Genomic DNA, 12,592 nt, shown 5'->3' on the forward strand with positions numbered 1-12,592 from the left:
TCTTGGATCCTGCGTGAAACATTGCCACTATACTTCTGCCCAAATTCTATTATCAAAATTTTTGGTTGGCTAAAGATAAAGGAAACAAGGAATGATGCAAAAGTGGTGGGGAAAAAATTAAAAAAGAAAAGAGGAATGAAATCTAAGAAAACCAAAAGTATTAAGAGAGCAGAAAAAAGTTGAAAAATACTGAGGAAAGAGAGACATAAAAAGAAAGTTAAAGCAAAAGAAAACAGATGAATTGTGTGAGTAGAAGTATGGGAGTTACAAACAGAAGTAGAAGCAGAAACTAAAGATCAACAAGAAGAAGGAATAGTACAAATATTTATTTAACCAGTATGGGTTGTGGTGGGATGAATATGATCCCTCTATCATTAATCTGAGGTCTCGAGTTCAAGCCTTGGTATGGCCCTTACGCGGCGCAAATTCGAATATACAGTTCGGTTCTAATGCGCGTACCGGGCATCGAGTGGTAAATCAAAAATATTTATTTAGCCCCTGTTTGGCCATACATTTTCCCAAATTTAATTTGAAATTTATTTTCAAATCCCATGTTTGGCCATAAATTTGACCCACATTTTGGCCAAAACTCAAATCACATATTTGAAATCTCAAATTCAGCTAATAAGCTGAATTTGGGCCAAATTTCCAAAACTTAGGAATTATATACATGTTTTCCCAAAATAAAGTTGAAAAATATGTTTTGAAATCGTATGTCCAAACACATTTTCATCTTTAAATCAAACTTCACCCAAATCAGATTTTTCAAAATAAATTTGGGATCTATGGCCAAACGCTAGCTTAGATTTTTGGACTTCTTTTTTAAATTTTCTTTTCTCTCTCTTCACACCAAACAAAACCCACTGATAGCAAACTAAATCATGATGAAGATCTTTGTTTCTAGCACTCCAAAAAAGCAATTTCTAACAATCAAAACCTTCCCTTCCCTTAAATTTACCTCTCTTTTCACACCCCATTTCTCAACCATTTTCTATTCCACCATAACCATGAAACACTCCATTTCTCTCTTTCTCACTACAATCTTCTCAGTTTTCTTCTTTCTAACAAGATTTTCACTTGTTTTCTCCATTAGTAGTTCAAATCTTCCTCTGCAACTCATTTCTCTTTTGTCTTTAAAATCATCTTTTGATCCTCACAACAATTTCCATGACTGGGATCCTACACTTGCTTTTTCAAGACCAAGTTCACATATTTGGTGTTCTTGGTCTGGCATTAAATGTGACAAAAAAACAAGCCAAATCACATCACTTGATCTCTCAAGGCGAAATCTTTCTGGTACAATTCCAACAGATATCAAACACTTAGTACACCTTCACCACCTAAATTTAAGTGGAAATTCCTTTTATGGTCCTCTCCAAACAGTCCTTTTCGAATTCCCTTTCCTTAAAACTCTTGACATTAGTCATAACTCTTTTAATTCCACGTTCCCACCTGGCATTTCAAGACTCAAGTCTTTAACACACTTAAATGCTTATAGTAATGATTTCACAGGCCTTTTGCCTCAAGAAATTGTTCAGCTTCCTAATCTTGAGTACCTTAACCTTGGCGGAAGTTATTTCGAGGGTGTAATTCCGAAAACTTATGGTAATTTTTCAAAGCTGAAGTTTTTACACTTGGCTGGAAATGTATTAACAGGTCCAATTTTACCTGAGTTGGGTTTCTTGAAACAGCTTCAACGTATAGAGATTGGTTACAACAATTTCAGTGGTGGTATCCCTGTTGAATTTTCCTCTTTGTCAAATTTGAACTATCTTGATATTTCCCAAGCCAATATATCTGGTTTTCTACCTTTTGGGTTAGGCAATTTGACAAAGCTTGAAACTTTGCTTCTTTTCAAGAACCATTTGTTTGGTATAATCCCGCTGTCTTTCGCCAACCTGAAATTGTTGAAATCGTTGGATTTATCCGACAATTATCTCACAGGAACAATTCCTGAAGGATTTTCAGGATTTAAGGAGCTGACTCTTTTAAATTTGATGAACAATAATTTAACAGGTGAAATCCCACAAGGAATTGGTGAGCTTCCTAATCTTCAAATGTTGGCTTTGTGGAATAATTCATTCACTGGAATTTTACCACAGAAGTTGGGTTCAAATGCTAAGCTACAAAAACTTGATGTCTCTTCAAATCAATTGTCAGGTCCAATTCCACCAAATCTTTGTCTCAGTAACAGCTTAGTTAAACTGATCCTGTTTTCAAATCAGTTTATAGGTGAGCTTCCTTCTTCCTTAGCCAATTGCACCGCGTTAACGCGGTTCAGAATTCAAAACAACAAGCTCAACGGCTCGATTCCTTTGGGTTTCGGTTTCTTGCCCAATTTAACGTTCCTGGACATGAGTAAAAATAACTTCTCTGGTCCAATTCCGAAAGATTTTGGGAATGCTGGGAAATTGGAGTATTTGAACATATCAGAGAATTCATTCAACAGTGAGTTGCCTGATAGTATCTGGAGTTCTACAAGCTTGCAGATATTTTCGGCAAGTTACAGTGGCCTAATCGGGAAAATTCCCAATTTCAAAGGGTGTCGAAGTTTGTACAAAGTTGAACTTGAAGGAAATAATCTAACAGGTAGCATTCCTTGGGATATTGAGCATTGTGAGAAGCTCATTTGCTTGAATTTTCGACGAAATTCGCTTACTGGAATCATTCCCTGGGAAATATCTGCAATTCCTTCTATAACGGAAGTTGATTTGTCTCATAATTTTCTCACTGGAACAATTCCTTCGAATTTTGCCAATTCCAGTACTTTGGAAAATTTCAATGTGTCCTATAATCAGCTCACTGGTCCGGTGCCTTCTTCGGGCTCCATATTCTCAAGCCTACATTCGTCGTCCTTCGTTGGAAACGAAGGCCTTTGTGGTACTGTCATTCAAAAACCTTGCGGGACCAATGGGCTCGCTGCTGGAGCCTTGGAAGTCAAGCCGCGGCCTAAAAAGACAGCTGGAGCGATAGTCTGGATAATGGCTGCGGCTTTTGGTATTGGGCTGTTCGTCCTTATAGCTGGGAGCCGATGTTTTCACGCCAATTACAGCAGGCGATTTTCAGGCGAAAGAGAAGTTGGGCCGTGGAAGTTAACAGCGTTTCAAAGGTTGAACTTCACGGCAGATGACGTGTTGGAGTGTTTGACAATGACGGACAAGATCCTCGGAATGGGTTCAACAGGGACAGTGTACAAGGCCGAGATGCCAGGTGGCGAGATCATAGCGGTGAAAAAGCTATGGGGAAAGCACAAGGAGACAATCAGGAAAAGGCGAGGCGTTTTAGCTGAGGTCGATGTTTTAGGCAACGTAAGACATAGGAATATCGTGAGATTGTTAGGTTGTTGCAACAATAACGAGTGTACTATGTTGTTGTACGAGTACATGCCCAATGGTAACCTCGACGATTTGTTGCATGGTAAGAATAAGGACGCTAATTTGGTAGCTGATTGGGTCACTAGGTACAAAATCGCGCTCGGTGTGGCTCAGGGGATTTGTTATCTTCATCATGATTGCGATCCCGTCATTGTTCATCGCGATCTTAAGCCTAGTAATATTCTTTTGGATGGTGAAATGGAGGCTAGAGTTGCTGATTTTGGTGTTGCTAAATTGATTCAGTGTGATGAATCTATGTCAGTAATCGCTGGATCTTATGGCTACATTGCACCCGGTAAGTTCTAGTATTAAACTTTTTATCTTGTTCTTTAATTAAATTTTTATTTGATGGAATTTTTGTTTATTTTCTTGAGAAAATACATGATTGTTTTGAGTGCTTATCCAAAAAATATTTGTCAGATCCGTTTAGTTCGTTTTGTAGGGTGACGAAAAAGGGGTCACTTGCGTGCTAAACGTGGTGTCATGTCAATAACATGATGCATTTTGAGTAAAAGCATGATATATCTTGTTGTTTTTTGTCCACTATCGTCGTTAATATTCTTTGTCAAATTCATTTTTTGTCCACAATCTGATGGATCTAGCCTTTTGCCATCCGGTACAATTAAACTTAATACTTTTGAAGCGGAGCATAATTTATTAATATTGGTACAAATAATAGATTTAAATTCATAATTTTAGAAATACAATTGGTCCAATGGTAAAAACCTTAAAAGCTAAACTCAAAATTCTAGATCTGTCTTTGTCTAGCTTAGTTTAGTAAGAATAGTGATCTAAAATTTTTTAGTAAAGGATTATCAAGTATTTCTTTACTTCATTGTGAAGATTCAAATTTAACATAAATATATTTGAAAATTAAATTCAAATATTTAAGTATATTTATAAGCTAAATTTTAAGGGCGGCGGAACCACCTCGTTTGTTTCTTATCTCTTTTTGCAGTTTTAGCCACAACTTTGTAGTGCTTCAGAAGAATTGCGCACTAGTACTGCGCGTGAATTACGTTTAAGCTTTTGCTTTTTGTTATTCTTTGGACCCACCAAGATTTTGTGAAGCTAGTCATCTGTATCTTAGATTAATCCCTTTGATATATTAATATTACTAGTACTACATTCCCTGACTTTAAATGTTCAAAAGTCAAACATTTTTTTTGCGCTAGCAGACAAAGTGTTATGATAACAAACTATATTATACAATACGATCTTATCTTTTCATTATTATATACTTGACATCATAGTTATTACTACTATTAAACATGTTTATGTGTTTAATGATGCAGAGTACGCGTATACATTGCAAGTTGATGAGAAGAGTGACATCTACAGTTACGGTGTGGTGCTAATGGAAATTTTATCAGGGAAAAGATCGGTAGAACCAGAATTTGGTGATGGAAATAGTATTGTAGATTGGTTTAGGTCCAAGATTAAGACTAAAAATGGGATATACGATGTGTTGGATAAAAATGCTGGCGCTTCGTGTCTTTCAGTGAGGGAGGAAATGATGTTGTTGCTGAGGGTGGCATTGCTCTGCACGAGCCGGAATCCGGCGGACAGGCCATCAATGAGGGACGTTGTATCTATGTTGCAAGAGGCCAAGCCTAAGAGGAAGTTGCCTGGAGCTGTGGCTACTGCTGATAACAATGCAATTGCTGCTATTCCTTTGGCTCAAAAGCCCAATGTGGAGTGTTAATATAATTGGAGATTTTGGCTTGTTTTTCTTCTCTTTGATTTGATTTTTCAACTTCTCTTTAAATAGTGGGGGGATTGGTATAGGTGAAGTTAGTACTTAATATTTTTCTTTCTTAATTTTTTGCTAATGGAAATTCCCAGAGTGTTCTCTTTCCATTGTTCTTTGACATTAGATTGAGGCTATGACATGGGTATCTTTGCTAACAAATCTTTGGATGAGCCTTTACTCTCGACTCTCTCTTTCTCTCCCTCATTTTCTCATAGGCCTCAAGCATTAACCTAAATAGCCGGTTATCTAACCGCTTAAATTAAAAATGACACGCGAATATATAATAAATAAATCATATATAAAAGAAAACAATTATCCACTCATATTATCTATTAAAAAGTGGGTTGGATAATGAACTTTTTAAAAACAGATCGAATATGGATGAGAACCATATCATCCACTTAGGAAATGGATAACCAGATGGATAACTAATGAGTTTAACTTTTATATTTGTAAATCCTCAAATTGGGGACTCTTCAAGTTTAGGAGCCTAGGAATTCTCCCAAAATTAATCATATTCAAGAAGTCAGGGATAATATGGATATTCATATTATCTGCCGGATAACCCGTTTTTTATCCGTATTAAATATGGGTGAATTGGATAATTTATTCGTTTTCGACCCACTCATATCCGACCTGACCAGCCCGTTTGCTACCCCTACTGTTGGCAAATGGAATACAATGGACCCTTGAGCTTATCTTTCCCCCTTTTAGATTAACCTGAGAATTTAAACACTACTAATTTCATTCTTATGACTAAACTATTCGTAAGCTTGATTTCTTTGGAAGTAAGATCCCCTCCCGGATCTCATAGAAAAATAACGAAGGCCTATGGTTTTTTCTCAAATATCAAAGCTTGTAATTTAGATCTTTATTTACTCTACTCGTCCCTCTACCTTCTAGTAGGTGAGATTTGGAAGCGTTATTTCAATGTCTTTTTCCTTCTACCAATAGATGTTTTTGGTATGACTTAAATACGAGGGTAATTTTCACACTGCGAGTACAGAAATAGCACATTCCGATTAATCACGGTGGGAGTTTTCAACTAAAATAGGAGTGTCACGACGAAACAAGGGAATGAAAAGCTGCTTTGCATTGACACTCAAGCACTAATGCCCAAACAAGACCAAAGCAAAACAAAATGCAGCTACATTGATCCATCTATTGCTAACCTATGCCACGACATTTTGTTATTCCATGTATTAGAATCAAAATTTGTTGAGTGAACCTGTAGTCAAAGTACACTTTGCTTAAACCCTCTTAGAAAGATAATGAAGAATCTTTCAATTCATGATAGAAATTTGGATATCTGATTCTAGAGAAAAATCACAAACGCGATGTCCAACAAGTAAAACGACTGTGCAAGTTCATTAGTGTTGTTTATGTTTATGAACTGCAGAAAAGGGGGTACAGAACTTGCATGAAGAGGATCAAGCAATTCTCATAGTAGTATTTCGATACCTACGCCCAAATCTCAAACTAATTGGAGTTGGCTGTATAAATTCTCCGGGGCCATTCCATTCTATTCAGGCCCAACTGCTGCTGTTGTGACATTACTTCCCATAAGTTTCTCCAACCTGAGAGGAGAGGAATAACTGAGAACTGGACATGAAGACTCGCTCTTTTGGACATATAATAATGCAAAGGTGGATCTAGGATTTCTAGAACGTTGGTGTATGATCACGCCCAACTATGCCTTATAAAAAGGACAATGCGGTCGCTGCAAATATAATCCGGTTTCCAAGTCCGGAGTCGAATCCCACAGAGAACTAAGGTTTAGCTACAGCTGTTCACTATCACCAAGAAGACAAGCTTGAACAATTCATAACTTATAGATATTAAGAATCTTGTGTTTAACTAATTAACTAACAAATTAAAATAGTAAATTAACAACTAACGATACTGAGGGAGGGTTAGAGAAAAGACTAAGGAGGTCTAGAGTTATGATTTCCCCAATTGTCGGAATCCTTCCTGCTATGTCTTCTATAATTTCGCCTAAGTATTCTCTACCGATCATGAGCACTCTTATTACCGTAAATCTCTCCCGAGTAATTACGACAATTTGCTAGAACGCACTCTCCCGAGCTACGCTAGCTGGCTTTTAATACAGATCATTTCAGATCGCACCCAAGGCTTCGTTATCCCTAATCCCACCTTTAAACCCTCGGTTATTGATCCCTCATATACTCTGGGAGTGGTGTTGTTCAACAATTACCTAAATATGCACTCTCTCCCGAGTTATGCATACTAAATAGGCACAGCTAATTGAGAGCTCTTCAATCAACCAGAATATAAACGTAGTTGAACAAATAGAGAAAAGCTATGGCTCAATTATATAAAAACATAACTAGAATTTATCCTACAAAAGGTTCTATCAAACTCTAGATAACAAATTAGCTATTCATAATAGTATGTAAAACTACAATACTAAAAGTCATAACCAACAATGAAAAATAGGAAGAGGAAGAAAAAAACTCGTAGAAGAATTCTCCGCCTTGCTCCCAATGTGTTCTTGCCTCCTTAGGTCGAATCTATGTCCAAAATATGTCCCCTTCTCTTTCTTGGCCGGCTTCCTTGGTTTAATATAGGGTTTAGGGCTTAAAATCCCGTGTTTTGCACATAAGTCCCTGAAATTTTTGCCGCGGTCGCGGTGGAACCGCGGCCAAACATGCCCTCTGATTCTTCAGTTGTCCGCGACCATCTTCTACCGCGGTTCTGCCGCGGTCGCGGTGGAACCGCAGTTTTTCACCATATTCCGTTTGGAATTTGGAAAAACGTAAAACATGAAAGTTGTAGCCCTTTGAGTTAGCTTTCCAACCATACATTGTGGAGCCAAAATGGAGTTCTGAGCAAAAAGTTATGTCTATTTTACTAGACAGTGCGCAATATGCCTCCTCAAGTCTTCGTTCGTACTTAATTATCAAATTTGACCCCCGGACACGATCCCGGCTTAATTCCTTGAGCTTTTACTCAGACTTCAAAGCTTCAAATCACTTAAATTCATTCCATAACATCTATATAGCTCGGAATCACACCTACCAGGCATAAAACACACAATTAGTGCAAAACACTAGCGATTAAAGCGCAAACTCAATTAAAGTGCAATAAATTAGAGTGTAATAAGCGACTAAAATACGTAATTATAGCCTATCATCAGTGCACCACTAAAGAAATGAGAAAAAAAGTATTAAGTGACAATCGATCCCTATTCTTTTGGATAAATAACTCAGTATTCAACCAAGTGCACTATTTAGCCTTTTTGGAGTATGAGTGCCAACAGATAATATTAGACCAATTCCAGAAAATACGTACATACATAGAATAAGTAGTTTGGCGGAGACCATGGGTTCACATGTCCCATAATCTAGCTTGTAAATCCATAATGGCAAAGAAATGCACATAGAGAGCTACTCAACCTTGCGACCTATCTCCAAATCTATAGGCTTCAAGTCTAATACTGTAAGAGAGCATATTAATAAGGGAAACTACCAGCTATGTCCATTTGTATAAGAACAAAGGTGATATCCAGAGTTGTAACAATTATAAGGGTATCAAATTACTGAGTCATACCATGAAAGTTTGGGAGAGGGTGGTTGAAGCGAGGGTGAGGAGGACGGTGTCTGTATCCGACAACTAGTTTGGGTTCATGCCGGGTCGTTCTACTACGGAAGCTATACACCTTATTAGGAGACTGGTGGAACAATACGATGAGGGGAAAGAGAATCTGCAAATGGTGTTTATTGATCTGGAGAAAGCGTATGACAAGGTTCCTAGAGAAATTCTCTAGAGATGCTTGGAGGCTAAAGGTGTGCCGATTGCCTACATTAGGGCGATTAAGGACATGTATGATGGGGCTAAGACTCGGGTTAGGATAGTAGAAGGTGACTCCAAACATTTCTCGGTTGTAATGGGGTTGCACCAAGGTTTTGCGCTCACCTGTTCTTATTTGCCCTGGTGATGGACGCGTTAACACACCATATTCAATGGGAGGTGCCACGGTGTATGTTATTCGCTGATGACATAGTTCTGATTGATGAGTCGCGAGCTAGTGTTAACGAGAGGCTGGAGGTTTGGAGACAGGCTCTTGAGTCTAAGGGTTTCAAGCTGAGCAGGACGAAGACGGAATACCTGGAGTGTAAGTTCAGCGCTGAGCCGAGGGAAGTGGACGTGGATATGAGGCTTGAATCACAGATCATCCCAAGTAGAGGCAGTTTCAAGTACCTTGGATCGGTTATCCAAGGGGGAGGGGAGATCGACGAGGATGTCACACACCGTATTGGAGTGAGGTGGATGAAGTGGAGGTTAGCATCTGGAGTCCTGTGTGACAAGAGAATGCCACCGATACTTAAAGGTAAATTTTATAAAGCGGTGGTTAGACCGGCCATAATGTATGGGGCTGAGTGTTGGCCTGTTAAGAACTCACATATCCAGAAGATGAAAGTAGCAGAGAGGAGGATGTTGAGGTGGATGTGCGGGCACACTAGGATGGATAAGATTAGGAATGATGATATTCGGGAGAAGGTGGGCGTAGCTCCCATTGATAACAAGATGTGGGAAGCGAGGCTCAAATGGTTCGGGCACGTTCAGAGGAGAAGCCCAGATGCTCTGATAAGGAGGTGTGAGCAGCTGGCTCTGGAGGGCTCGAGAAGAGGTAGAGGGCGGCCTAAGAAGTATTGGGGAGAGGTGATCAGGCAGGACATGGCAAGGCTTCAGATTTCCGAGGACATGGCCCTTGATAGGAAGCTGTAGAGGTCGAGTATTAAGGTTGTAGGTTAGGAGCTAGTTGAGTCTTTCCTTAGTTCGTACCTTTGTGAGCTAGTTTGATAGGGTTTTTGTCTGAGATAACTAGTGGCAATGTTATGCCTTACTACTCTTTCGTAAATTTTCATAGAGCCGAGTCTATTTACTGGCTAGCATTTTTGCTTTGCACCTATTTTCTGGTTTTCATGATGTTGTTATTTTTTCTTATGGTATCTATTGGTGGTACTGATATTGTCTCTTTTCTTTTCGTCTTCTTGAGCCGAGGGTCTTTCAAAAACTTCTCTACTCCTCCGGGTAGGGGTAAGGTCTGCGTACACACTACTCTCCCCATACCCCACTAGTGGGATTTTACTGGGTCGTTGTTGTTGTTATTGTACCAGCTATGTCCATTTATAAGTAGCTTAGGAGATCTTTGCGTGTGATTCTTGGAAAGAAAGAACCTTATTTATTTGAGTTTGGTAAGTTAGTAAGTTGGGACTTATTTGCAACATTTACGTAAGATTCCCTATTAATAAAGAAAAGATCTCAATTTTTGAACTGAAATAAATTTGAAAACACAGAGAAAAGCAATTACTAGACAGACAACTATAAATTTACACACAAGAATAAGTAAATGTAAAGGAGAAAAGAACTTCAAGTTCATAGTTAAGAATTAGCCAAAATTCTCCACACGAATCCTGATTATAGACGACAGAACTAGACTTCAATGTAAGGATTCAGTAAACAAAAACCTTCTTCATTCTAGGCCTCCCCTATGTGGACTCGACAAGACAAAAGTTAGTTGGGCACCAATCATTAAAACGAAGAAAGAACTCTCATATATTATAAATTTCTCTGGATCAATTCATCATCATAGCACTTAACTGTGCAAAGAACACTATTGGCCACTTGTACAGTGCAAACATCCTAGTAGCAGTCCAAGTAGTTACTGAATGAGGAAAGGACAGACAACTTGTAGCACCATTAAATGGCTGTTTGGTTTAGAGATAAGTTATTTAGGGATTAGTGATGCCGAGATTGTAATGCAGGAATTAGTAATGCAATGATTGTCATGCAGGAAGATTAAATATCTTCAAATCCTAATCAAACATCGTATAAACTAATGTTAATTTTTATGAGGAGAATATAGGAATTTTTACCTCCTATAGCAAAGGTTAACACCTTATTTATTTTAAATAAATACCATTTAGAAAAATTATATTCTATAGATACCTTTTAAGGTTTATAGCAAAATATTTAATTTTGGTTACCTCTTATCCCTAAGCCACTAAATGCGCTAATCAGTTATACAATTTTCTTTCTCTCTCTACTTTGATACATCTCATTCTCTTCCCCCTTCTTCGATTATTCCAAAGCCATTTTTAACTGCTCACGTAAACCCTATACATCCTCTCAACCTGTAGAAACCCCATATAATATTTTACCACTTTAACACTATAAGCTCCGTAAAATACTGTTTAGTGTGGAGAAGATTAATTCTTGGTAAGACATCTACATATTATATATCTATTCTTGTCAAATACGAGTTGATTAATACGTGTAAAGTTTTGAATTTCTGAGAGTAGCTATTTTAATCGCGTGAAAATTCACTGCCTTTGGATCCATCGGAGAGCGACAGTGATTCCGATGGCATAACGAGGAAGAGTCGCCGGAAATTAGGGTTTGTTCTTGAACAAATACGACGGAGTTTGGGGCTGAGCAACTTGATTTTCTGTTAATATATTTCAATGTATTTTCATGTATTTCATTGTATTCATTGTTTTTTTTTTCATTGTAATTCAATGTATCTCAATTGTATTCCATGTATTTCATTGTATTCACTATTTTTTTTTCATTGTATTTCAATGTATCCCGTTGTATTCTATGTATTTCATTGTATTCAGTGTCTCGCTATATGCCATGAATGTATTCATATATTTTTTTAATTAATATAATTTATGTATTCAGATGTATTATATAATTTTTCTGGAGATTGCTATGTTTTTGGGGTATTTTTCGGTTGAGAATCTTTTTTATAACTTAAAATACAAAATTTGTGTGTTATAATTGAGTTTGTTGAGTTATATTAGGAGTTTATTATGTTAATTGATTCACTTTCCCTTTTAAAAACAGTGTAATCCCCTATTTCACGTCGTGAATACAGTCGAATACAGTCGAATACAATAATCTGTCAAGCTGTAATCCCATGTTTCACTCCATAAATACAGTCGAATACACTCGAATACAACAACTGATTAGCTGGACTTCCCTGATTCACGCCTATTTTTGCTATTGTATTCATGAATACAATAGGTTAAATACATCAAATACATCTTATAACCACATAAAGGTATCTATAATCCGTAATATAGCAAATGGTATCTATAGATGGATAATTACTACTAAAAGATAGTGTTTTATGAAAATTTCTCGAGAATATATCTCCTAAAAGCCCAACAAAAAGACCCCTAAGTGGACTTACTAGAAATTTGCAAACCAGTTTGGGATCATTAAGGTGATGAAGCCAGTATTAAATTCAGAAACACAAAGTGAACTTCATCATGGTACTGATTGCATCTAGCAATTTATCACTTACGCCAAAAGACGGCAAGGATGACAAGCCTTTTTTTTTTGGATGAAAGAAACTTTTATTAATACTGACATCCAGAAGATGCATAATTAGGAATGCGTTAATGACCCCTATGCAAAATTTAAGGTGCCAATG

General features: G+C 37.5%; 1 protein-coding gene across 1 annotated transcript; it reads left to right on the forward strand.

The window, feature by feature from the left end:
* On the forward strand, positions 887-5,261 carry LOC109231344 (leucine-rich repeat receptor-like protein kinase TDR). Its single transcript, XM_019396980.1, has 2 exons — positions 887-3,669; positions 4,670-5,261. Exons 1-2 carry the CDS (start codon positions 1,008-1,010, stop codon positions 5,077-5,079), a joined length of 3,072 nt encoding a protein of 1,023 aa, XP_019252525.1. The 5' UTR covers positions 887-1,007; the 3' UTR covers positions 5,080-5,261.

The sequence above is a fragment of the Nicotiana attenuata genome, chromosome 8 (assembly GCF_001879085.1).
Source record: "Nicotiana attenuata strain UT chromosome 8, NIATTr2, whole genome shotgun sequence".
Classification (NCBI taxonomy): Eukaryota; Viridiplantae; Streptophyta; class Magnoliopsida; order Solanales; family Solanaceae; genus Nicotiana; species Nicotiana attenuata.

Excerpts from the sequence above, each read along its gene's own strand:
- LOC109231344 (XM_019396980.1), top strand. The coding sequence starts at position 1,008 with ATGAAACACTCCATTTCTCTCTTTCTCACTACAATCTTCTCAGTTTTC. Across the intron at positions 3,670-4,669 it reads TTATGGCTACATTGCACCCG|AGTACGCGTATACATTGCAA; the intron begins GTAAGTTCTAGT and ends TTAATGATGCAG.